At 34.5% G+C, this 23,396-nt stretch overlaps 4 protein-coding genes across 8 annotated transcripts; 2 read left to right on the top strand and 2 right to left on the bottom strand.

The window, feature by feature from the left end:
• Positions 1-1,275: 1,275 nt before the first annotated feature.
• Positions 1,276-10,302, top strand: LOC140961485 (probable anion transporter 6, chloroplastic). 5 transcript variants are annotated; one of them, XR_012172357.1, is made up of 17 exons: positions 1,277-1,813; positions 2,459-2,604; positions 2,764-2,863; positions 3,102-3,154; positions 3,578-3,652; positions 5,323-5,403; positions 5,818-5,879; positions 6,586-6,653; positions 6,921-7,036; positions 7,122-7,158; positions 7,594-7,689; positions 8,305-8,446; positions 8,541-8,593; positions 9,271-9,357; positions 9,607-9,745; positions 9,878-9,900; positions 10,021-10,302. XR_012172357.1 is itself a non-coding variant. In XM_073420039.1 (16 exons), exons 1-15 carry the CDS (start codon positions 1,457-1,459, stop codon positions 9,706-9,708), a joined length of 1,575 nt encoding a protein of 524 aa, XP_073276140.1. In that variant the 5' UTR covers positions 1,278-1,456; the 3' UTR covers positions 9,709-9,744; positions 10,021-10,302. The 5 variants fall into 5 exon arrangements, 1 of the variants encoding a protein (XP_073276140.1); XR_012172356.1 differs by having other exon boundaries at positions 1,278-1,813; positions 9,607-9,744; positions 9,844-9,900; XR_012172358.1 differs by lacking the exon at positions 8,541-8,593 and having other exon boundaries at positions 1,276-1,813; positions 9,607-9,744; positions 9,844-9,900.
• Positions 10,303-10,855: 553 nt separating this feature from the next.
• Positions 10,856-13,941, top strand: LOC140962112 (protein OS-9 homolog). The gene is made up of 8 exons (XM_073420978.1): positions 10,856-11,095; positions 11,661-11,737; positions 12,257-12,460; positions 12,643-12,714; positions 12,990-13,105; positions 13,185-13,251; positions 13,329-13,435; positions 13,568-13,941. The coding sequence occupies exons 1-8, from the start codon at positions 11,002-11,004 to the stop codon at positions 13,740-13,742; spliced, it is 912 nt and encodes a 303-aa protein (XP_073277079.1). The 5' UTR covers positions 10,856-11,001; the 3' UTR covers positions 13,743-13,941.
• Positions 13,942-14,489: 548 nt separating this feature from the next.
• LOC140962106 (uncharacterized methyltransferase At2g41040, chloroplastic) lies at positions 14,490-19,179 on the bottom strand. The gene is made up of 8 exons (XM_073420970.1): positions 18,748-19,179; positions 17,943-18,043; positions 17,716-17,856; positions 16,713-16,794; positions 15,693-15,886; positions 15,492-15,603; positions 15,010-15,114; positions 14,490-14,718 (listed from the first exon to the last, which is right to left on the bottom strand). Exons 1-8 carry the CDS (start codon positions 18,898-18,900, stop codon positions 14,590-14,592), a joined length of 1,017 nt encoding a protein of 338 aa, XP_073277071.1. The 5' UTR covers positions 18,901-19,179; the 3' UTR covers positions 14,490-14,589.
• A 1,215-nt stretch (positions 19,180-20,394) lies between these two features.
• LOC140960922 (uncharacterized) lies at positions 20,395-23,228 on the bottom strand. Its single transcript, XM_073419245.1, has 5 exons — positions 22,681-23,228; positions 21,407-22,219; positions 21,222-21,301; positions 21,070-21,141; positions 20,395-20,985 (listed from the first exon to the last, which is right to left on the bottom strand). Exons 1-5 carry the CDS (start codon positions 23,011-23,013, stop codon positions 20,712-20,714), a joined length of 1,572 nt encoding a protein of 523 aa, XP_073275346.1. The 5' UTR covers positions 23,014-23,228; the 3' UTR covers positions 20,395-20,711.
• Positions 23,229-23,396: the final 168 nt, after the last annotated feature.

The raw sequence follows: 23,396 nt of genomic DNA on the forward strand, positions 1-23,396 counted from the left end.
AAATTATGTCACAGGTGATATGATAATTGAAAAAACCAAAATATAGATGAAGGTGTATTTTTAGTTTTTAAAAATTACACACGACCAACAAAATTAATTACTCCATGAGCTCTTGGGATGTTTTTAATTTGTTTTTATTGCTTGAATGCTCGAAAGTCAGAGTTATTGTAGTTTTTTTTTGAGTTTAACCGTTGCAATCAGCTATAATATTGAATATAACAGGTTTTGGTAAAATCTGATAACTTGAATCAAAAACAGAATAACATGCATGTTCAATTCACATGAGTTGTTCTGAGATGTGACCCAACAATTGAAATACAACACTTAGGTTGCTTTATAGTTTTGAAATTTGAGCTGAATCATCAGAATTTGGATATTTACATGCACTCCATGTATTTTATTGTCTGTTTGTCATCTTACAGGATATTTGAATGCACTTCCTTAAAATGAGTGAATCATAGCCACTTAGCATGGTTTTGTTTAACAGGAACGTGCATGAACATATTTACATTCAAATCGATGTTGGCTGTTTTTTATTCATTCTTTCGCAGATTGCTCCATACGAATCGGCTGGAAATGATCGAACGTTTAGTAGATGTTCTTCAACTTCTCCCTCAGTAGAATAGCTGTTGGCATTTGATACAGATTCTCAGAATTCCTGTCATAGGATGTTGTATCTTTACGAGGTTCTCCTATTTGAAACAGAATGCTGCATTTGTGATCCTTTCTGTGTGAGTATTTGTCGCATAACTCTGCCTGTTGGGCTATTGAATATGGCGCCATTGCTCATTTTCTGTATGTTTTACTAACTAAATTCTTTGAATTATTTATGTTGCATGGTGACAATATTACATTTATTCGAACTTTCTATCAAGGTTATATAAATATTGGCGTGTTCGTACGTAAGAGAAGGCGGAACAAAGAAAAAGGTTACATTCAGACATTACGATTGAATGTTACACTAAAATTCTTCACATATGTTAGGATTGAAAGATTTGATTTAGAAAATGATCGAGTTGATGAAATTATTATTGTTATTGTTTAGTGTTGAGAAACAAAAGTGATAATTAATAGACATTTATCTTTTTTTTTTTTTGAAATAATAAAAAATATGCGTGGGTACACGAGTTCTTTTCACGTAAATTAACAAGATCGATGTATTTACTTGTGTTAAAAAGAGTTATTTTATTTTTGAATAAAAAAATTATTATTTTTAAAAAGGGAAAAAATTAATGATGGTCCAAATTCCATTTCAATTGGGCGTCCACAGCCCAGCCTCCATCCTCGTGGCAGTATTTGGTCCTTTCTTTACTGTCGTGTTTCCCTTCTCTTTCTCGACACATAAACAACGTTAACTTCTTCGACTTCTACTATACCATTTTCCTTTCAAAGGCTGTGCGTTTGGTTTACTTTATCTCCCGCAATTATTCAAGACAAGAAAAAAGGGACAAAAGAAATGACAGCCCAGATCACCTTAGGCCCGGATCGCAATTTGTCCTACATTTCATGTTGCACAAAGCATAAAGCTTCGAACTTTAGAGCTCGAGTGGAAAACTTGAGCTTGAATGCATCTCCCTTCAACAGAAAACTAAGATTTAAAGTTTCTTGCAGTATCAAGGAGAGAGAAATAGAAAATGTTGCTGGAAAAAACAGAATATTTAATGGGTCTGAAGTGAATGATCTGTTGGAGGAAGACATTAGCGACGGTGAAGTGGGTCTGGAATGGGATTGGCCGCCATGGCAGAATCTTCCTCAAAGATATAAGCTTATTGGAACTACGTCTCTTGCCTTTGTTGTTTGCAATATGGATAAGGTAATTTTCTGTTTGTTGTTTCGAATTTGGTCTATTTATGATTTTCAGTAGAAGTTTATGAATTTAAAACGAGTATTTATTCTTGATTGTTGAATTTGGTGGATCATGATACCATTCTTGTGAGAATTAAGGATGGACAGAAAGTCAGTTTAAGGATAAAGAGTTAGAACTTTTAGAAAAATTGTGCATGAAATTTTGCTTCTTTATAGGTTACGGTGCACGTTGTTTTGTTGCTTTATCAAATGTGCGGAAGCTATGATTTTAATACTCTGGTGAAGTTTGGTTTTATTGTCAACTATTTCAGTGAACATGTCACTAACTCTTGTCGTTACCTTACAGAGTAAATGCTTTTGTTAAAAGAAATGTTACCACATTCTGCCATCCATATACCTGAAGGAGGGTTTCTTCCCTCAAAATTTTGAGTTGAACATTGTATATAGATTGATGCAAGTTTTCGTGCTTATACGCATTGTGTTGATAATCTATAGGTTGGTTTCACATAGGACAAATATAGTTAGTAGTTTGATAAAAATTGCAATCCATCTAGAAATATTGTCTATATTGGTTAATTGTTGTCTGCAGATATCATCTAGTAGGAAAATGCCTTAGACGTTAATTATGAACTAATTGCTCCTATGGTGTTAGGTGAATTTAAGTGTTGCCATTATCCCAATGTCACATCAATTTGGTTGGAATGCTTCTGTGGCTGGTTTGGTGCAGTCATCTTTCTTCTGGGGTTATGCATTGAGTCAGTTGCCTGGTGGTTGGCTCGCAAAGATTTTTGGTGGAAGGTTAGCATGCGAACTGGTTTTACATTATAACATTACAAGAGCAAGATTACTAATGGTGACATTGTTATTTACTTATACATGTTATTTCAAAGATGTTAATTCCAACTTATTTTTTCCTTTAGAAGTTTTTTTTTCCTCCATTATTATTTCTCTGTGCAGAAAAGTTCTTCAAGTGGGAGTCCTTGTCTGGTCTCTAGCCACAACGTTTGTACCTATTCTTGCTGGGTTCATGCCAGGACTTGTCTTTTCCAGAATTTTGGTAATTATGTACTCTCTATGACTTGCATCAAGGTAGAAAATATGTTGATTGAGATGTATGAACCTTGCCCTATCAAAGAACGAATGTGAGTTTATCCAAATAGATATTTATTTTTGTGTTGCTAATAAGTAATTCTTGAATGGAACTCACACTATTATGCCTGCATTTCTTTATCTGTTTTTTCCCCATTAAATAAAAAAGAATCTATTATTATAAGTGTCTGATCTAGCAATTTTAGGTTGGGATAGGAGAAGGTGTTTCTCCATCAGCTGCCACAGATATGATTGCCAGGTATGTTGTTTTGATGTTGGGTACTTGGGATTCCATGAAACTCCCCACCCCACCCCCACACCCACACAGACAACATAAATAAATAAATAAATAAAAGAATGTTATAAGTGCTGGGAGGAATAAAGGAAGTGACATTCAAGAGCACAAGATGCAAATCCAGCCATCTCTAATGTTAGATGTTGTTAAATTTCTTCCTTTCAGAAATTGTTTTTACTCTTAATGGTTCTACAATTAAGTTTATCGACTCACTTATTTTTAAATTTTCAAGTTTTAGCCACATTCTGCTGAATTCTTTCCTTTTAGTCATTGCCATTCTTCTGATGGTTCAATAATTTTAATCCATCCCACTCTTGCTGAAGCTCTCTATCTATTACTGATTTCTTTGTGTGTGTTTACATGACATGGGGGTTGAACTATTTTCAGGTTGATACCGATAGGAGAGCGCTCACGAGCTGTATCTTTTGTGTTTTCTGGTTTGAGTGTTGGAAGCGTCTTGGGGTAATTATATATTTAACTCTAGATCTTCCTTTTATTTTAACATGAAACGATTATTTGTATGCTAGTTATATCTTCATGAAGTGAGAAATCCACATTTACCTGCCAAAAGCAACATTTTTGCAATTTGCATAATGTATCACATTTGGTTCGTGGGTGTTGTGGAGATAACCCATAACCAGGTTATACCTTCAGGAAATGCCCGTGATAATTTTAATTCAGGAAATGCCTTGTGATAATTTTAATTCAAATTGAAATGCCTTGTTCACTCTTTTTACTTTTGTTTGCCTACGGATCTCTGCTCTAATCTGTCCTCTAGAGATTTTATTATTCAAATCTGTCCTCTTTTCACTCTTATACCTTCAGGAAATGCCTTGTGATAATTTTAATTCAAATTGAAATGGGAGTTCACTTTTTTTACTTTTGTTTGCCTACGGATCTCTGCTCTAATCTGTCCTCAAGAGATTTTTTTCTCACCGTTCCTCCTATTTATTCATTTTGTGGGGAGTTGTGGAGATAATCCATAACCAGGTTACATGGTATATATTTTCCTTTAAAACCTTGTCACTTTAGATAGTTAAGCTCTTGAGTACAAGCTACACATTTAATTTACTTAATAGAGGAAGGAGCAGACTTTTAGATTGTTCACTAAAATCCCATAACATGATTTGTATAGTTGTATGGAGTACGCATATTAATTAATTAGAAGTTAAAATTAAGCTTATAAAATATTTGATTGAACAAAAATTAAAGAATCAGAGCTAGTTTGGTATGAAGCTTCCTGCATAAAACGGAAAATAAACTAAATCATCGTATGAAATAAATGACAGAAAATTTTCTTTGGTTATGAATTTAGAAAATGACAGTACTTTAGTTATGGATATCATGGAATTGAGTGGTGGAAAATGTGGGAGTTGATTTTAGAAAGTGTTCAGTTATTTTTATTCTGCAGTGCTGCACATGGATACACTCAGTGGATGCCCAGCTTGTAAATGCAGGGTCAAGCTAGGTGAATATAAGGGATTATTTTGGAATATGGTCTGCAACAAACTTATTTCTCACTTGATGAATATTGAATATCACATGCTTTGTACTGAAAGCAAAGAAACGAGGGTTGAGGGTGTTCATTTGTTAGAATTTTTCAAGATCTTGTAAAGGCAAGAGAAAGATTTGCTAAATAGCATTGAAGTTGTAGGCTGCTAGCTGTGCTTAACACAATCCATTTCATTTTGCACTAGGAGGAATGCTTTTTAAGTACCAAGAGCTCTATCTGTTTTTATTTTTGCTTCGAAGGCTGTCCTTTGCTCTTGTTCATTTGACCTTTAATTTACCTAGAGCTCGCATGCACGGAATGCTAGTATGCATATCTGTAGATTAGGATCAAGTCTTGGAAATAAAATATTTGATATTCAGATTCATAGGTATTCTCTATTCATTGATGTGTATATATAGGTTTACAATGCTTCACATAAGAAATACAAGGTATATATTTCCCCCAAAGTTGGCAATGTTTTCCATATTATTTTTTTAGTATTAAAAGCCTGTTGTGTGAAATACGATATTTTTCAATGTACATTGGAATGCCAAGCCACGTGACATTGCTTTCTTGTCCCTTGACTTATGCTAAACAATTTGAATTTACACTTTGGTAACAATGAATTGTTGAACTGCAGGCTTCTTTTCGCTCCTCCTCTTATCAAAAACTATGGCTGGGGTTCTGTATTTTACATTTTTGGCATCCTAGGTGTAGCCTGGTAAGATATAAATAGAGTTTAAACTCCTTTACCTTACTTGGTTCTTAGAACAAAATATCAATAAATAAAGTGTTAAAACAGCATTGCTTTACCTAATTCGGTGATATAATATAACAACTAATTAAACAGGAACAGGAGAACAAAGATAAAATAATAGATGAAGTGAACACTCCCATAATTGTTATTTCAACCCATGGTAAAACCAGCTGTAAAAAATCCCCAGATACCTGTTGTCCCCCCTCATGTAATAAAACTAGATGAATTCTTCCTTTGTCATAGGATTAGAAGCAATATGAGGTTATATTTACTGGTTTAAAAGCTCTCAATCTCTTTGTCTGAAATTTCATCCATGAAGGAAAACTTCACCTTAATCAGCAAGATGCAGGTCCTTTAATGTCTTGAATTATTTTGTAGGTTTCTTGGATTTCAGTTTGTTCAAGAAGATCAAGCTCCACTTAGTGCCGCTTCTCTATCATGTATGCTAGTTTTTGTTCATTTAAATTTCTGCCATACTGTTTCTCATTTTCAGAAATAACTGAGCCGCTTCTATCTTGTGTGCTAGTCTTTGTTCATTTCAGTTCTTGCCTAATCTTACTCATTTTCAGAAGTAACCTAGCTGCTATTTTCTTTTTGGGGGGTTGATTTGAATAGTTTACATCCTGTGAGAATAAGATCTTTTGTGATGTACTTCAAAAAAGAACGTTAATGCTACTTCTGAAATCTCTCCCTATCTTTCTCGGTTTCTTTAGAGAGAGTATATCATGTAAACTTTCAAAAGTAACCACATAAAAATTATTACTGTCCAAAATTTATTTCAAAAAATGATATTCAATTTGAAATTTTTTAATTTAGTATAATTTCTTATATCATATATTTATTTATAACCCATTGTCTTTCTAAGCATAATTTAAATAAAAGTGATTAAAATAATTATTTTAATGATTTTTTTTTTTGATTTTTTACACAGAGTCACAAACATAAAACGTGTGCAAGATTACTTGTGTAATGTAGTGCTGCATCATCTAAGAGTGTTAGAAAACATAAATATGGAATAATGCTATTGGAATTTGATTTAGGCTCAAATTCAACAACAATGTTTTGAATCAGGTCAGACTGCATTGAATCTATATTCGTATAGTCAGGTTTTTTTCTGCACATGCTTAAATGCTTAATCCACTGCAGGGCCACAATCTGACCCGAGGAGCAAGTCATCTAATTCGTCTTTGGAAGAGTTGAGGACCTCACTGAGAGTACGTGTGTTTGTGTCATTCAGTGTGACTGAAATTTGTCTTTATGATTTTCAAACACATGATATTTTTTACATAAGCCATAGTTCTTGGATTTGTAAATGTTCAAAACCTGATTTTTTAAATCGTTGATTCAAAATTATTAATGTTATGTTTCTCAAGTTACTGATATTTGACACGCGTCTTTGCATGAGAATTAAAGGGTTTGCTGGATGCTGTAAGCGATGCGATATTTATTTTCCTAACCGGTCATTTCTCGTGTTTTTGCAGGATGTACCCTGGAAAGAATTTTTCAAAAGTAAAGCTGTGTGGGCAATGATATATGCTCACTTTTGTGGAAGTTGGGGTCATTATACCTGCCTGTCTTGGCTTCCCACATACTTCAGGTATGTGTTTGATTAAACGGAAAATGATTGATTTCATGATAGTTTTTATGTTATAATATTATGGCTCTTGCAATATTCCTTGCAGTGAGGAGCTGAACCTTGATCTGACAGAAGCTGCATGGGTATGTCAACTACATAATTGTATGGAAAATTTTGTTAAAAAAATTGAAAGTGATATTGTCTCATGGATAATATATGGATAACCTTGCAATGGAGGTGGTCTCGTCATCGATATCACAACGCACACAAACGCACAAAGTTTTGATATGCTGCACACTTATTTGAGTAACGATGAGGTGACACTCATCTGTTAGATGTTGAATTTTTTTATGTTTGATCACATTTAATAGGCGTGTCACCTCATCGACGCTCATATAAATGTGCAAATATATCAAAATTGTATATATACGTATATTTATTGAGGCTTACACAGCCCCAATAAGCATGAATTTCCTGCATTGTGTCTTTGCCTTTAAAACACACTATCGATAATCTTGCAATAATATATATTCAAGGGTTTCAGAAAACTCTTTGTATAAATTTTTATAAACTTTCAGGTATCTGTTCTACCTCCTCTAGCTTCAATCTTTGTAACAAGCATTGCATCACAATTAGCTGACAACTTGATTTCCAAGGGTGTTGAAACCACTGTGGTAAGTTGAAGAGGAATGTTTTTTATTCTGAAACTATTTGATTGAACTGAGAGCAATTTGCAAGGCCTTCATGCTGTCTAAACATGTGATGCATGAATTTAAGACGAGATTTCGTAGTGCTCGCCTTGTGTAGTTATGCTTATCTTGGGAAAGTCCCCAACGGAAGGAAGGTCCATGAAACATTAGAATAACTTATGGAACCATGAAACTTTAGAATAACTTATGGAGCCTTCTCATTGGTTAAATCATCAAAAACAACCAGGGTTAAAAGCGGCCGAGCTCTCCAGATGAGAAAATTCAAATTTCGTGTGTGATTCTTTTAAAATCTTGTTTTGTCCCCTTCTGTACTCCAAAATTTTCTGATCCACTCAGAAGGGTAAACATGTTGGCAAAAATGTTTGTTCCCAAAATGTATATGGAAAAGTAAATGCAAAAATGGTTATTCCCAAAATGTGTATCCTAATTAATTCCTCATACAATGGTATAGGAAACGCTTCATGCTCATCCTTCTTGAATGTCTCGTTATCATCTGTACATTCCTTCTTGTATACGTTTCTAAACTGAATTAAAAAATGTGATGCCATTTGGAATAAGGACGTAAGTGTTTGCAAACAGGTGCGGAAAATTTGCCAAACAATCGCATTTGTGTCTCCTGCAACTTGCATGATTCTTTCCTCTCTGGACTTAGGGCTGAGTCCATGGGAAGTTGTTGCGATCCTTACTGGAGGTTTAGCTCTGTCGAGTTTCGCCTTATCAGGTATGGAAGTGAATAAGCTTTGTAAATGCAGATGTATGTATTATCAAGGTCAAACTATGTTGGAAATGTTAATTTTGTCATTTGTTGCCTACAGGACTATACTGTACACACCAAGACATTTCTCCTGAATATGCAAGCATCCTTCTGGTTTGTATAGAAAATGAAAATAATTTCTGTGTGTAATCTGAGTTTAGGAGTCGATTATTGGTCTTGTTCTACACCATGAGAGGAAAGTAGGGTGTATAACGGCCCCAACACAAACGTTTTTTGGTGTCTAAAATCTTATATTACCTGAATTTTGAGGGATATAATACTTGTATTTAATATTTAAAGCCTATATGATACTTTTTAATTAATATTTAAAGCTGATGAGAAAAATCTTTATTTTTCTAAATTAAGTTTGTGCATTAATTTTTGGGAATTTTGGTTGATATTGAAGCGATAACATTGAGCTTTAATTTTTAAGATAATTCATTATGTATTTATTAAAGTAAGAATTACTGAATAAAATATAACTGATTATTTCCAAGAATTCATTATGTATTGATTAAAGTTAGAATTACTGAACAAAATATAACTGATTATTTCTAAGTTCGAGCCTCCCTAAACGAACCAAGCTCATTAATGAAGGAAATTTTACCCAAGCCCGTATTTTTGATAGGCTTATTTTGAGCTTGATTAGTTTACAGCTCTATCAAAAAATTTGCCCACAAACTCTTGTTCACAACTTTATGGGAAGATATTCCCATGTGATTATACTTGGGAATCCATACACAATTTAGATTGTATTCAAATGTCAATAGTGTTTACATGTGTTCTTGCAGGGCATAACCAACACCGTCGGGGCCATACCTGGAATTGTTGGTGTTGCTCTCACAGGTTATTTGTTTGATTCAACGCATTCCTGGGGGGTAAGTTCCTCTTATGCCTACTTTTCAGAGACAGTGATCAATCGAACTTGTTAAAGGAATCCTTTTTGTTGCCTTTTCAATCCCTCCCCACAAATCAATGTGGGATAGGGGGTGTCATATCGCACCTGTACTTTATTGTGAAGTAGACATGTTTTCCTTCCGCCTCTACTCGCTTGCTATTGAACTATTGCAGGTTCTTTACTCGTTTCATGGTACTCATCATAATTTAATTAAATATTTTTGGTACAGATCTCATTATTTGCACCGTCGATATTTTTCTACCTTACCGGCACCATTGTATGGTTGACGTTAGCAAGCAGTAAACCACAAACTTTTGAAAAGAGCGACTAACTTTACAGCTTGGATCCTTCGTGACTTAGTACAGAGGTATTTCTGCTTTTAACAGTAATTTTGTTCAGATGTTACCACCCTTGCTGATGGCCTATATTATTTTCCATTTATCTTGATTCTTGTGCAACAACGTAGGCTTTTAACATTGACTATAAAATGAGATTGTGTATAGCCGATGGCTTTGAACCACAGGTTGTATCTGAAACAATAGCGGATAAATTTTTCATGCAAAGTTTGTTAATATAAAGATGTCAAGTTTAATAACATGGTATAGATTCATTTCTGAATCTCAATGCGTCATTTTCCTTGTAGGTCTTTGTAGGAGCACTCGTGGTGCTTGACGTGTCAAAAGCTGAAGAAATTTAAGTCGCAATAAGCTACATCATTTGGTATATAGCAATGTTCAGTTAAGAAAGTTAAGGCCGCGAGCTCGATTTTTAAGTGGAGATCGTTAGAGAGGCTATTGTTGTGTTGTGTGGACTGGAGGGAAAGGGTACCCTCGAATCTGTTAGATTTTTAAACTGACTATGTACATATTTATCATCTTGTATATCATGAAAAGAAATATGATTTCGTCTCTTACATGTCAAAATATTTCAGCATGTTATGCTTATTTCATGTTCAATTTCTAGCCTTATATTCGAGTAATTGACGGGAAATTTGAGGAAATAATCTTAGTAAAACTTTATTTTTAAAAACTTACCCATCTCCAAGTATACTTGAATATTTTCAAATACACATGATAAAATTTGTTTTTTTAAGAAAAATGTTCAACTAAAGTTATCTTGTTAATGACCCTGATTGACCACTATCATACTATAAATGTTATTAAAATTATACATAAAAAATAGGATAAAATTAGATTTCTACCTGTATGTATGGTCGATACTTATATTTTTGAAAATTTGTGTTTTAAACCTAAAGAACTATTAGCAGATATAGAAAAATAACTCCTCAAAAAGAGGAAAATTAATTTTGGACGAGGGAGTGAAAAAATCAACATTCGTGTGATCTATTATTGAGTAGTTAAATTTTAACGTACGTTTCTCTTTTAGGACTCAAAATGCGATTTTGGCGTTTCAAAATGACAAGAAAAAGCGCTTTTGGTCTTAACGGTGGTCTATCAGTTGATGTGGCTGATTTCCATTGGCTGAATGGCGTGTGGTTGATTCCATATCTCGCTCGTCTAGTGTCGACGAGACGACCAGCAGATCCTGAATTAGGGTTTTAAGATTTCAATTTTCGATTCGCAGGGAGAGATAAGAAGCTGGTTATATTTCTGGCATCGGGAAGATGAGAATTTCATGGTGGTGGGCGGCGTTATTTTTAGCCACCCTTCTCAAGAACGACGTCGTTTTCACAGATCCGATAATCCCAGCCCAAACAGGTTACAAGGACGAACGAATTACTCCATTTTATCATAATTTTACAGTATGTTTCCCGTGTTCCCTGATTTTTTATGCGGTGGTGGAAATATTCACAGTTTCATTTTTGCTGAAAAATGGACATTATTAGAATTATGGATTGGAATCCTTAGTTTGGAAAATGCTAGTAGTGTCAAAAAGTGAAGGCTGCCACGGAGATTAAAGGGGTATGACTTCTGATTTCAATCACAATGCTATCAAACAGATGCTATTTGAAGCTTTTTATTGTCGAGAATCGACTTGTTAGGGAGTGTATAGCAAAAAGTTTGTGAATTTTGTATAAATCAATGCATGAGTACACATATAATTCGTTATTTGTTAGATGGAATCGGTAGAATTTCCTGTAGAATAGTTAACTTATGATCAAGTATAATGGAAGAGATATTCCTAGTGATATAGGCTCTCAGTCTTAATTATACCGTGAAATGAGTTAGTATTTCAAGTCTTACTCCTCGTTGTCATTATTTATGTCAATGGTTTACTGTCATTTAACCCTATTCATATCCCGATATTGTGTTTGGCTTTTAGGCGGGACTTTTGGCCGGAGCTCCCGTGAACCAAAATTCAATATCGAATTCCATTCAGAAGACTCGCCTTTCCATCCTGTTAGTGATGTTTCGATTTCCCAAGGGTTACATTCATTTGTTGTTAATATCTTTATGATCAGTGGCTATGAATTTTGATCTGGAATTTTGTTATTACTTCTCAATTGTATCTCGCCTAGAAAATTGAGTGATTATTTTAAAAATATTCATACCATCTTCTAAATGAAATCTCATCTGGTAAACAGAGTGTCATACTTCCAAAATATACTCACCTCTCAGAGCTTGGACTTCTCTTGTAAAACTTATTTTTGATGTACATTTGTGGTAGGGGTGTGGGTTAAATGTGAAAAATGAAATATATTTATGGGGTTTTATGAGATATACCTTATTATCTGTGGGGCGAGTATATTTTGCTTCCATTCAAACATTTTTCTATTCCACTTGTTCTGTAAAATCTTGGGGGAAGCGTGTAAAAAAAATGAACGAAGAACTTGAAAAATATCTTTAAGGCATAAATTTTGAATTTTTTTCATTATGTATGGCTGAAATGATATGATTTGGTGCATTTCTGTTTCTCAGGATGATGATCAAGAGTCTATTGTTATGCCCGATAGTAGTGGAGACAAGTTTCTCTGTTTTTTGCCTAAAGTGGAAAAGTCCAAGAGTGGCAAGCTACTTTCTCAACATAATATAAGCAGTATGATTATGGATTCAGAGAGACAAAACAAAATAAAAACACCAGATGAGCTGTTGGGAGTGCTTAAAGATCGGTGCTTTATCAGGGTAATCCATTTCAAACACTAAGGAGGAAATAAAGGGATGGCATAGCCTCTTTGCAAATTAATCTGAGAAAATCTTGGAAAATAAACTCCTTATGGGTTGGGCATTTGGTGAAAGTTTATGTTGTTATGCTTGTCTTCATGAACTCTCAAGTCTTGATGTATTACTTGTGAAAATTTATGCAGCAAGAGGGATGGTGGTCGTATGAGTTCTGTCATCAGAATAAGTTACGGCAAATTCATGTTGATGATGACAAGGTAGCTATTTTCTTGACTTTAACTCACCTAGTTCTTAGTAACATTTTTTGGTATAAATTTATTTCTATTCTTGCATCTTGACTTACTAGATTTCCATGTCATGCCATGTTTGTTGTTGGTACCTTCTTGTATTTATCCAAAGAATCAAGCCGTCACATGAAAGTTTTGAGCTTATCTGTTGTAGTAGGTCTTTTGGTTGCAGCTATATGAAATAACAAGTTATAATATGTAGTTTGTGCTGGTTTAAATGATGTTCGACCGATAATCTTTTTTAGGTGGTGCAAGAATTTATCTTGGGTGTCTATGATTCTGAAGCTACAGAAGCCTACAATCAGAACCTTGCTGATATATCTACACTAAAGGATCCACGCTCAAAAGATGCATCTCAAAGGTATCAATTTATTCTTCTACAAATTCTAGCTTTCGCATTGTGGGGTATATAATTTGTTACAATTACTCATATTGTGCAGGTACCATGTTCATCTGTTCACCAATGGAACTGTCTGTGATTTAACAAATGAACCTCGTCAAACAGAGGTAAGCATTCAAAATTCTTTCAACCACTTATTCCGCCATATTGGATAATTGCCTTTCTCAAGAGTTTTTATTTTCAGGTTAGATTTGTTTGTTCTGAGCCTAGATCAATGATCAGTTCCATCACAGAGTTGTCAACATGTAAATATGCTCTCACATTTCAATGCCCCACGCTTTGCAAGCACCCGTAAGACTCACTTTCTTTCCTCGGTATCAGGAATGTGATTATTTATTTGCTTTCTATTGGTTGGAGAATCACTTGCCCAAATCAACGGTTACATATCTATTTTGACTATTGATCTGTTTTAATCACATTCAGATTATTCCATGAAGAAAGGCCGGTGTCGCATACCATTCACTGTAACATTCTTGCCAAAGATAACAGCAAGGAAGAATCAAAGAGCGAGGCTGACATTTTTCCCGGTGAGACTATAACAATGGTGACGAATGGCGAGTTTCCTCGTTCTATAAATATAGAAGAACATGCAACGTGAATTATAGGCTTTTTTGTGTTTGTTCCCCGTAGTTCTTTTTTACGTGGTAACGGTGGGATGGAGAGGAAGTTTTGAAGCATTGTCTCTCTCTTTTGTGTTATGTTATATCCATTACAAAATTATCTGGATAATATCATAGTGTAATTTGATGCACAGGGTACACAATCATAATAACTTCCTAACTTGCTTCTGAGCTGAACTTGCTGAGTTTTTGTAGTATCGCATCTGTAAGCATGTTATACATGTACATAACTTGTGAGGTTTTTTTTTTAAATTTTTTTAAATAGAATTGAAATTTTCATTGTATTAGTAGCAGTAAGAGTAATCTGAAATGAAAAAAAAAAATTTTTAAAAAACATATGAAAAATAAATAAATAATTAAATGATGATTTGTACGAAATATATGGAAAATCAATAGTATGATAATTATAACATAAGAGTTCTGGAAAGCTGGAAAGTTATTGGTAGAACTAATTATATTACTAAATACTAATTATCTATTTTACTTATTTTTTCTGTATTTAATAATAGTAAATTTTGAAAGTAATTTATTTAGAATTAAAATATACTAAAATATTTTGTCATCCGATTCATATACTAACTCGCAAACTGGAAAACACAAGTATCGAACAAATAAACTACAAAGTATTTATAGTCCTTCGTTCGAGTTTCTGTGCATGCATGCACGGCGCCTTCTCAGAAAGGTTTGAGCTAGAAAACGTGCTAAGCTTATCGATCGATGAGCCATAAAAAATGTTGTATTTATTGTATATCAACAACCAAGAATGAATATATATATATATATACCTTAGAAGCCAATGCTTCATCAATGGAGTAAGCAAACAATTCAGGGTTTCTGAGCAGAAAACATGATAAACGATTGCCGAACTTCCTTGGTATAATTAACAAGTCCACACGAAGTGCACAAATCCTCGATCTCCTCTTCCGTCAAATAGTTATAGTTCCTCAAAGCCCTCTGTCACACAAAGTTGTAAGTTTCAAGAGGTCAGAGAGAATCAATTGCATAACTGAGGGAAGTCGTAATCCAGCAGAGAACCTTTCACCCCGCCCCGTTGATGTATATGTTTACCTCTTCTACAATAACTAGTTTATTATATAGTTCTAAATTCACACCGCGAGGAAGAATTATGAGGCATATTCTTTATAATTTTACAATTAAGGTAAATGATTTGCATTCGTTATACAGATCTAGACACGCCAATTTTTCTTGAAGAAAATGCAGCAACAAACAAAAAAAATGAAGCACCTGTCTAAAAGGCCTTAAGAAAGGAGGAGTTGACGAACTGACTCGAAGGAATGTACTTCCAACAAATACACCACCGCTCCGCAAAACTCGATTTATTTCAGCTACCTGACATAAATTCCATCAAAATATGGAAACAATTAACCAAAATTTAATAATATGGAAACAATTAACCAAAATTTAAATATTCAGACCAACTTTAAACATTTATCATCAAATATTTTCACCAGCAAAAGAAATATATTTTGATGTACATAAGAGAATAAAGAAAAAGGCACAAGTAATGTGTAGCATGGAAAATACCAATCTAAGAGGAAAATATACCATTGACTTGTTCTCTTTTCTTCTTCAAATGTCATGATTATATTGCTTATTGTATATATTTTTTTCATTTATATGCATGAATTTAATAGATCACAGTTTTAGGTTTTCTGGCTTGAACTAAAACGTAGTAGGGACTCAAACAAACGGACAAGAAAACTCACTGCATTGGAAGGAGATGGCCAGCAATGCAAGGCTGCACCAGCATGAACAGCGTCAATTGAACCAGACGGAAAGGGAAGCCTGGAAATGTCAGCTCTCACAAGAGCAAGATTGCTGCAAATTATAGAACAAAAAATAATTAATGCATTTTACTTTCTTCGGCTTAATGCATATGAAGAATCCATACAAGAAAGAAAACTCACGAGCTCGAGATAGAATTGTCATCTTTTATGAAATCATAACATTGGCGAAGCATATTTTCTGAAAAATCGAGAGCAATAACTTTTGAATAGGCTCCTGATTTGGCAAATTTCCTGGAAAACAAACCGCTTCCACAGCTAACGTCTACGAGGATGCCACCTTCTGCTGGTTTAAAATAATCTTGTGCCATCTTGAACTGCAGAGAATTTCACAAAGATGTTACAAAGATTCAAGAATTAAAAATTTAAGATGTCATTCTGTTAGAATTCACACAGTCAGCTAGGGAGACATGCCATTTTAATCCTGAGAAATAAATTACACCGTGTTTGCACTACAATTGAAGTTGAAAAACCGAACTCTGACAGGTCATTTAATTGACTTATATTAAGAAAACTCACAGATGAACAGGTAAAGCGACAGTAAAATACTAGAATACCTTAAAATTTAAACCCCTGAGCAGTTTTCACAGAAGACGTACCAGCTTAGCCATTACTTCATGCATAATAATTTGAAATATAACATAGTACAAAACATAGTATTCACATTTTCATGTTCGTGGCGATTGTACAAAACTAAACCATTTTCTTTGAGATACAAGTTGGTACTTTTAGCATCAAACTAGTCGTTAGAATGAGGAGCGGTCAAGTACTTACATTAAAATTAACTTTAGATTGAGGCGCGGTCAAGTGAAAAATCAATACATTGAAAAGTAAACTGCCATTTCAGATTTCCATTCTTCAGTCACAATTTCTAAATAGTTTAGCACATACACTACAGAGAACAGATGCATGCAAATATCCACTGCAATAAAATTATATCACTTAACAATATAGTCAAATGAATTTTATTTGTATGTTCATATGTCGATGAAATTAAACATGAAATATTCCAACTTATTTTCTTTAATTTTTGCCCTCATCTGGAAGCAAAATACATCATCAAGTTTGTCTAAAAATTTCTCGACTTTATCGAGCTTGAAGACTACATTGTGCCATTGCAAGTAAGGGGAAAGAAAACTTTACCTCTTCTTCAGGACCAGGAAAACCACTAGTGTTAAAGTTTTGTCGCCAGCCTCTCTCATATACGAAAGAAACAAAAGGACTCCTGGCAAAAGAAATCTTTGAAGTTAAACTCAAGTAATTACACCAGTTCCAAAATATAAAGCAACTGATATAACAAAGATATTCTTTCTTCACAAGAATAAATAAGACAAGGAGGCATTTTTCAATTCGTACAAGAACTGGGAGCCATTCTGGAGAAGATTCTCATGAACTAGACAAATATGCATTGCTTGTTCTGATACATTCGAGGGAAAGTTCACTAACACTCTTACAATGACCTTCCCTTCCCAGAAGTAAATAAATCATACAGCTGGAAAGCATAGAAACTTTATCAAGTATCAACAAACAGAAAAGCTAGTACACACAGAGAGACAAGCAGACCCTTTAAACATAAGATGTGCATTTGTCAAAAAGTCTAAACATCTATTAATTGAGACTTTGGGACAAAAAATAATCGATATGACCTATATGATATGCATAAGGGTGTACCATATCATAAATTCTTTGGAAGCACAAGAAAGAGAGGTAGAAAGATATGCTTCAAGAACAGTCGAGCATTAGTTGAAATAGGGTAATCTGGGTTATGAGCCTCTGTTTTGAATATCCAATTGGCCATATGGTTTCATCTCACAAAACAGTAAAAGGTAATCCTATATCAACTATTTGTCAAGAGAGTTGCAAGATTTTTACATCATTCAAGTTAACAGTACTCCAGTGATTTCGGACTACAATCGTTAAAAATTTTCTTCATAAAAAGGTTCAGAACACCACAATTTGTTTCTGTCAAATGGAATGCTGAGAACACAAAATTGGGACGAATTTAAAGGAGTTTCAAGCAATACAACTTATGCTAAAGGTTAAAAACAATGTGAAGCAGAGAATTTAAATTTACGGCATTTTAGAAGTGGCATGACCAGTTACAGTAAGATCGAGATAAATGCTGTACGTGCTTCAAATGTACTACCTGAAGAGTTCTGTTCCTGCTGGTTTTGACTCAGTGTATTCCTTTGTCCCAGCAGTTACAGTAAGATCAAGATAAATGCTTTTGCTAGAATATGATTTCTTGCATGTCTTACACTTGAAACCAGATCTATAGATTGCTGGCCTGCCAACATTTAATATTTGAATCTAAACTCTGCTTAAATACCCCTTAATAAACAGCACTATGTATTTTAAAAAAATCAAACTTACAGGTTAAAACCTGAAGGTCCTTTTCTTATTAGTGGTTCATAGCAAATGGGGCAAGCAAACAAGTCGAAACTTGAAGAGTCTTCTCTTTTTACGGTGGATTCCTGATAAAACAGAGGCCCCAAATTGGAAAACAATGTGAAGCACTCACTAAAGCATTTTGAGTTTAAATGTAAAACTGAACAAGAATTGCAAAAAGATAAGAAAACACTTTACTTTCCATCAGGTAGGAGCGTAGAGGTGAAATTTAATAAAATTTGGTGGATTTTAGCATACACAAGCATGACACTATCCTACAAGCCATTTAACTCAGATTTGCAAATAAAAGATTGGGGCAGTAAGTCACCAGAAAATTAGTTTGGAAAATTAGGTGAAAACATATTTTTTCATACATCTGAGCTGATTGACAAAATGAAGTGAGAATAATAGGGCAACAAGCTCTTGAATCCAACAAAATATCACGTCTCAAATCCTTGATTCATAGCCCTCAAATTTCCACACGACTGAATTCCCCAGCTTAAATTTAAGTCTCAAAAAAATTTACAGAATAGTGACATCTAAGCCTATGCTTTTGTCTTCATCAATCTAGAAAAGGCATCCAGTAATCTTTCATCAATTCTATCAAAGTGTTCATGGTACTTCGAGAATCTGAGCTACTAAAAATTGGTCGTCTTAAAATTTCTACCACCAGTCACATTTTGTGTCAAATAAATTAAATATAAAGACCTAAAATTGAACACAAACTCTTTCAGACTCCCAAACACGATATATTATCCAATTAAAGGAAATAAAGTGTAAAGAGAATTACTGGGTCTAAATCAACAGCAAAGGTAGCTCGAATTCTTGAAGAAGAAAATCGCGGCCGGGGACAAAACCGGAAATTATGACAAGGACGAGAGTGTTTTGGGAAAAAGGTAGAATCTTGGTGGAAGAGAAGTGACTTTTGAGCAGTGATCTCCATACTCTACTTTTATTGATGATGGTGATTATGGGTTCTTTCTCTTCTTCCGATTGATGATTTTTTGTGAGAACGATAAACATAAAAACACAAGCCTATATATATAGGGGTTTTCACCAGAGTGAGGAGAAGTGGAGGTAATTTCTGGTAGTTCTCTTTCATTTGTTTGGTGTAATTGTGTGGCCAAGATGCAGGGACTTTAAAATTCTGATATTATCATAGTTGAGCTGTGATTAGAAATTTTCATCTCTTTTATTGAAACAAAAACATTCAATGGTCCATAAAATCTTGATGACCAATAGATTAGAGGAGGAAGGAGGTGACCGCACATATTGTTTAATGGCTGATTATATTTTTCTTGACAATGTTAAAAGATAAATCTGGTCTGACTCATAAAAAATATTTATATTTATGTCGAAAATATTACTTTTCATTCTAAATATAGACCAAGTCGACCCGTCTCACAGATTTATAATATATCGATAGCGCGTATTCTTTGAATTTTCATTTTTATCCTTAACAATCAACAATGTATATGTTTTGACAATTAAGTTTGCATAAATGAAGGATATTTTGATCAATAATATATCGACATTGGTGTTGATTCTTCTCGAACTTGATATTGATTCCTTCGAACTTGATTTATCTCGGCTAAAAACTTCATTCTGCAAATATGTTTTATGACATCACTGGTTGATCTTGGCTAATGTTGTATACTTGTATTGTTTTAGACTCGCTTTTTATTTTCGAAGTTGTTAGATATATTTAATATAATTCATTTATTTTTCTGCCCTTCGTATTCATTTTCAGCTTGGCAATTTGGCAAACCTCATCAACTTAGATCTGTCTCATAATCAATTAACAGGCCTCATTCCACCATCTTTAGCAAATTTGACTTCTTTACAATTCTTGTAATCTTCTATTCTTACCCACATCAAAAACTTGTTTACTATCTCTACCATTTTATTGTCATTCTCATTCCTCATTAAGCCACAAAGAAAGCTCTGTTTGATCGATGCCGTCTCGTTTAAGAACATTTCACCGAGAAAAGAGTATTCAAACTATAGAGAAGTTGAATAATTTAATAAACCATTTTGAATCATCATCTGATAGTATACCCTTGTAATATTGTTGAATGAATCTTGATTGTTTATATTGATATTGCTGGCTGTTAAATAGTACTAAGTTAATTGGGACGATCTCGAACGAACTTGTTTAACTGGCTCACAAGGGTGACTTAGAAACGTAAGTTCTGAGCTCAATATTAGTGTACTTTCCCTTATTACTACTAGCCTATTGTGTGTTAATCCACCTCGACTCCTAATTATATTTTTATTTTCATCCAGAATGTCTTGGTTAATAATCTGTTCCACGGCATACAGATAAAAGTAGCAGTGCGACCAAATCTTACATTACATGCTGTTTGTTTCCATTTTCATCTGTCTTTCACTTTTCTCTTGGTAGAGAAAAATAATTAAAATTGAAGTGCAAGAGGGGTTTGTATTAATTTTTTCTTTTTCCAGGAATTTGGATGTATTCTTTTAACAAGATATATGATGGCTGATAGTTGAAATCTCTTTCCATCTTCTCCTTTTTATCCTCGCTTTCTTTCTCCAGTGAAGAAACTAGAATGATTATAAATCTTTATGGATCGAAATTCGTTGAACTCCTCCATATACGACACAAAATGATACAACAAAACAGACATTACAGAATACTCTCCATTAACACGCACTATTTAAAAGGCAGATATATATGGCCAAGTAGTATGTTGTGAATTGAAAGAAAGCCGACTTGGCTTTGCATCTGGGATCCTACATATCAAAGAAAGGGTTATACTTGAACCCCTTATCGACGCTGCTTCTATTGAGAGATGCACGGGTGTTCTTTGAGGAAGCAAAGCTTGCTTGTGGAGCAAAGAGATTTGGATGCGAATTTTCATCGTCATCAAACGTCATCCATCTTTTCGAGTTGCACTCCCTCGAATTTGCAGCTGCAATGTGTGGATTTCTCACATCTCCGACATGGTCCTTGAATTCTTTTCTTACTACATCCAACACAACATCCCCGTATTTATCGCACCATGTTCTGATATTGTGCAGAGGAGTAAGAGTAAATATTTAGAACTCAAATAATATATTGCAAAGAAGGGTTGAAATTTGTTGGCATTACTTGGGAAAGAACTTTGTCAGGTCCTCATTATCGACCGGAAGCCTAGTTGAGATAGTTTCAATTTGATCATCCCTAAAAAATCATATTAAATGTCTCGTTAGTGATGTGCTATCGATGGTTCATATATAATCAAATCCGAAAAGCATGCTTACGACAGATGAACGTTTGGATTATTTGCACGGAGTTCTTCTTGGATCCGTGTTAGTTCCTTTTTCACGTTCTCTTCTAAAACCTACAAAATTATTTAACATTCGAAATATATTATGCCTCCCTCCACATGCAAAAATTAATGTCTTGGAGATATGGAAAGTGAAAATGGTGATGAAAAATACTAAACCTTGTCAATGAAAAAATTTGTGGGTGCTCCATTTGGATGCAATTTCCGCTTCATTTTCTTGGTGTCTGGTCCTTCCCCAATCGGATTGGCTACAAGCTGCTCCGTGTAGCTAACACCATCTGATTTTTCACTTACAGACAGTGGAGCTGTTTCATCCTTAGAATCGTTTTTCTTCCATTTCCTGAATCCATCGAACCCCCATGATTTTTTCTTTGAATTTACCTTATCTTTCCCTTCAAGAACCGAACCATTTCCACTACCATCACCACCATATACTTCCTTTGGTTCTCTCTGAAAAAGAACGCTAAAGGGTTTCTTTTTCCCTTTGTTGCCACCACTTCTTGCCGGTGAGCTCTCCACCATTAAAATATATTTTGTTTCACTTTCTTTTTCATCTAAATGCCCATTCCAAAACGGGTTTTCAGAAGAAATGGCAAGTTCGTTTCTAGGAATATTGAAGTTGCTAACTCTTTGTTCTGCTGGCCTGATATTTTTACATCCTATGCCACTTGTATCATCCTTAAACTTTACATTTTTATTCGGTGATACAAAATCGAAAGCAGATGCAACCACTTTCCTTTGCTTTATAGGTGACTCTACTTTCTGATTATTCCTCGATGTCAATCTCTCACACCGCTTCTCGTCTTTCAAGTCTATTACAGACCACTCATCATTTGAAGCTTCCTTTTGAGCCCCTCCAACTATTACATCTTTCGCCTCAATTTCAGCTCCCTGGATTGCTAACCTCTGCAACAAAGGCCTCTTTGACGCATGATACTCTTCCTCTGATATACATTTGGCATAGAGTAACTCCTGGGGAAAATATAAGCATTCAGCATTATACAGTGTGACTGTGTGAGGTTGTGGTTAACTAAGTGTCAGAACTAAAACTTTAAAATTTACAATTTCTTCAATTATAGCATAAGCCAAATATGAAGTAAACCCATCAAAATGCAGCAGACTGCATTCATATTTCGTTTTCCAACTTGTCCTTTGGAAATATATTTAACAAGAAAGAGGAGAATAATCAAAAGTTTAAGCAGGGGTTTCGTCCAGTGGCTCCAAAATAGACACAAAGTTGAGTAACTGGATTCACGGTATCAAATAAATCAAGCAACTGTTTTAATGTATAGTTCGCAGTGGAACTATAAGAAAGTGAATACAGTTAATCCGTATAGAAGAAAATTTTACGAGATAAACTCCTTCAATGAAAGCAAACAAGATTAACCAGTCAATCCTTTTCAAGATCAAGACACGATTCGAAATAAAACTACCTGCAAGAAGATCAACTTATCCTTCAAAATAATGGACGGCTCGTAGTCGATGGGCGAAGCCATAAGATTCTCAAGAAGGTGAGTTCTGAAAGCAGATACCTCAGTTTCAGCTATAATCCCCTCTTTACAAAGACCCATCAATTTAAGAATCTGGTGAAACGAATCTTGCTGCCATTTCAGATTATCCGACTGCTGCTTTGAGAGCTGCTGTTCCGCAGCCAAGATCGCCGGAAGTCTCCTCTTCTTGAATGAAAATGGGAGGATTGTGTTGCAGATCGAGCTGATAGAGTCTTGCAGTGATCTGTAGTACGTTGGAGTATATGTGTGCACCATTTCCGGGTTACCTTTTTTTGTACAGACAAAGCGCAACTTGTTTTCTGGATTTTTATTTTACAAGCTTCTTACATTTGAAGACAGTAGGATTGTGTTCTTGTATTTGCAAACGGTCATTTGCACTAGCCGTTGGGTTTTCAAAACGTCGGTTTTGCCATGAAACAACGACACGTGTAAGGCTATTTTTTTGCAGTTCCAAGTTTTCTACTTGATTCGTGAATGGGCCACAAAATTAAAAGCCTGTTATTATTTGGGCCAATTTAGAATTTGTATTCAGAATTTTTTTTCCTTGTTTTAATCAAATATCTCCAAAAGACATGGATGTGCCATGTTCATGTTAAAAAATGGTGATATTTTTTACTGATTAGCTTGAAGGTGTGCAT

Source organism: Primulina huaijiensis, chromosome 16, assembly GCF_012295235.1.
Source record: "Primulina huaijiensis isolate GDHJ02 chromosome 16, ASM1229523v2, whole genome shotgun sequence".
In the NCBI taxonomy this organism is placed as follows: Eukaryota; Viridiplantae; Streptophyta; class Magnoliopsida; order Lamiales; family Gesneriaceae; genus Primulina; species Primulina huaijiensis.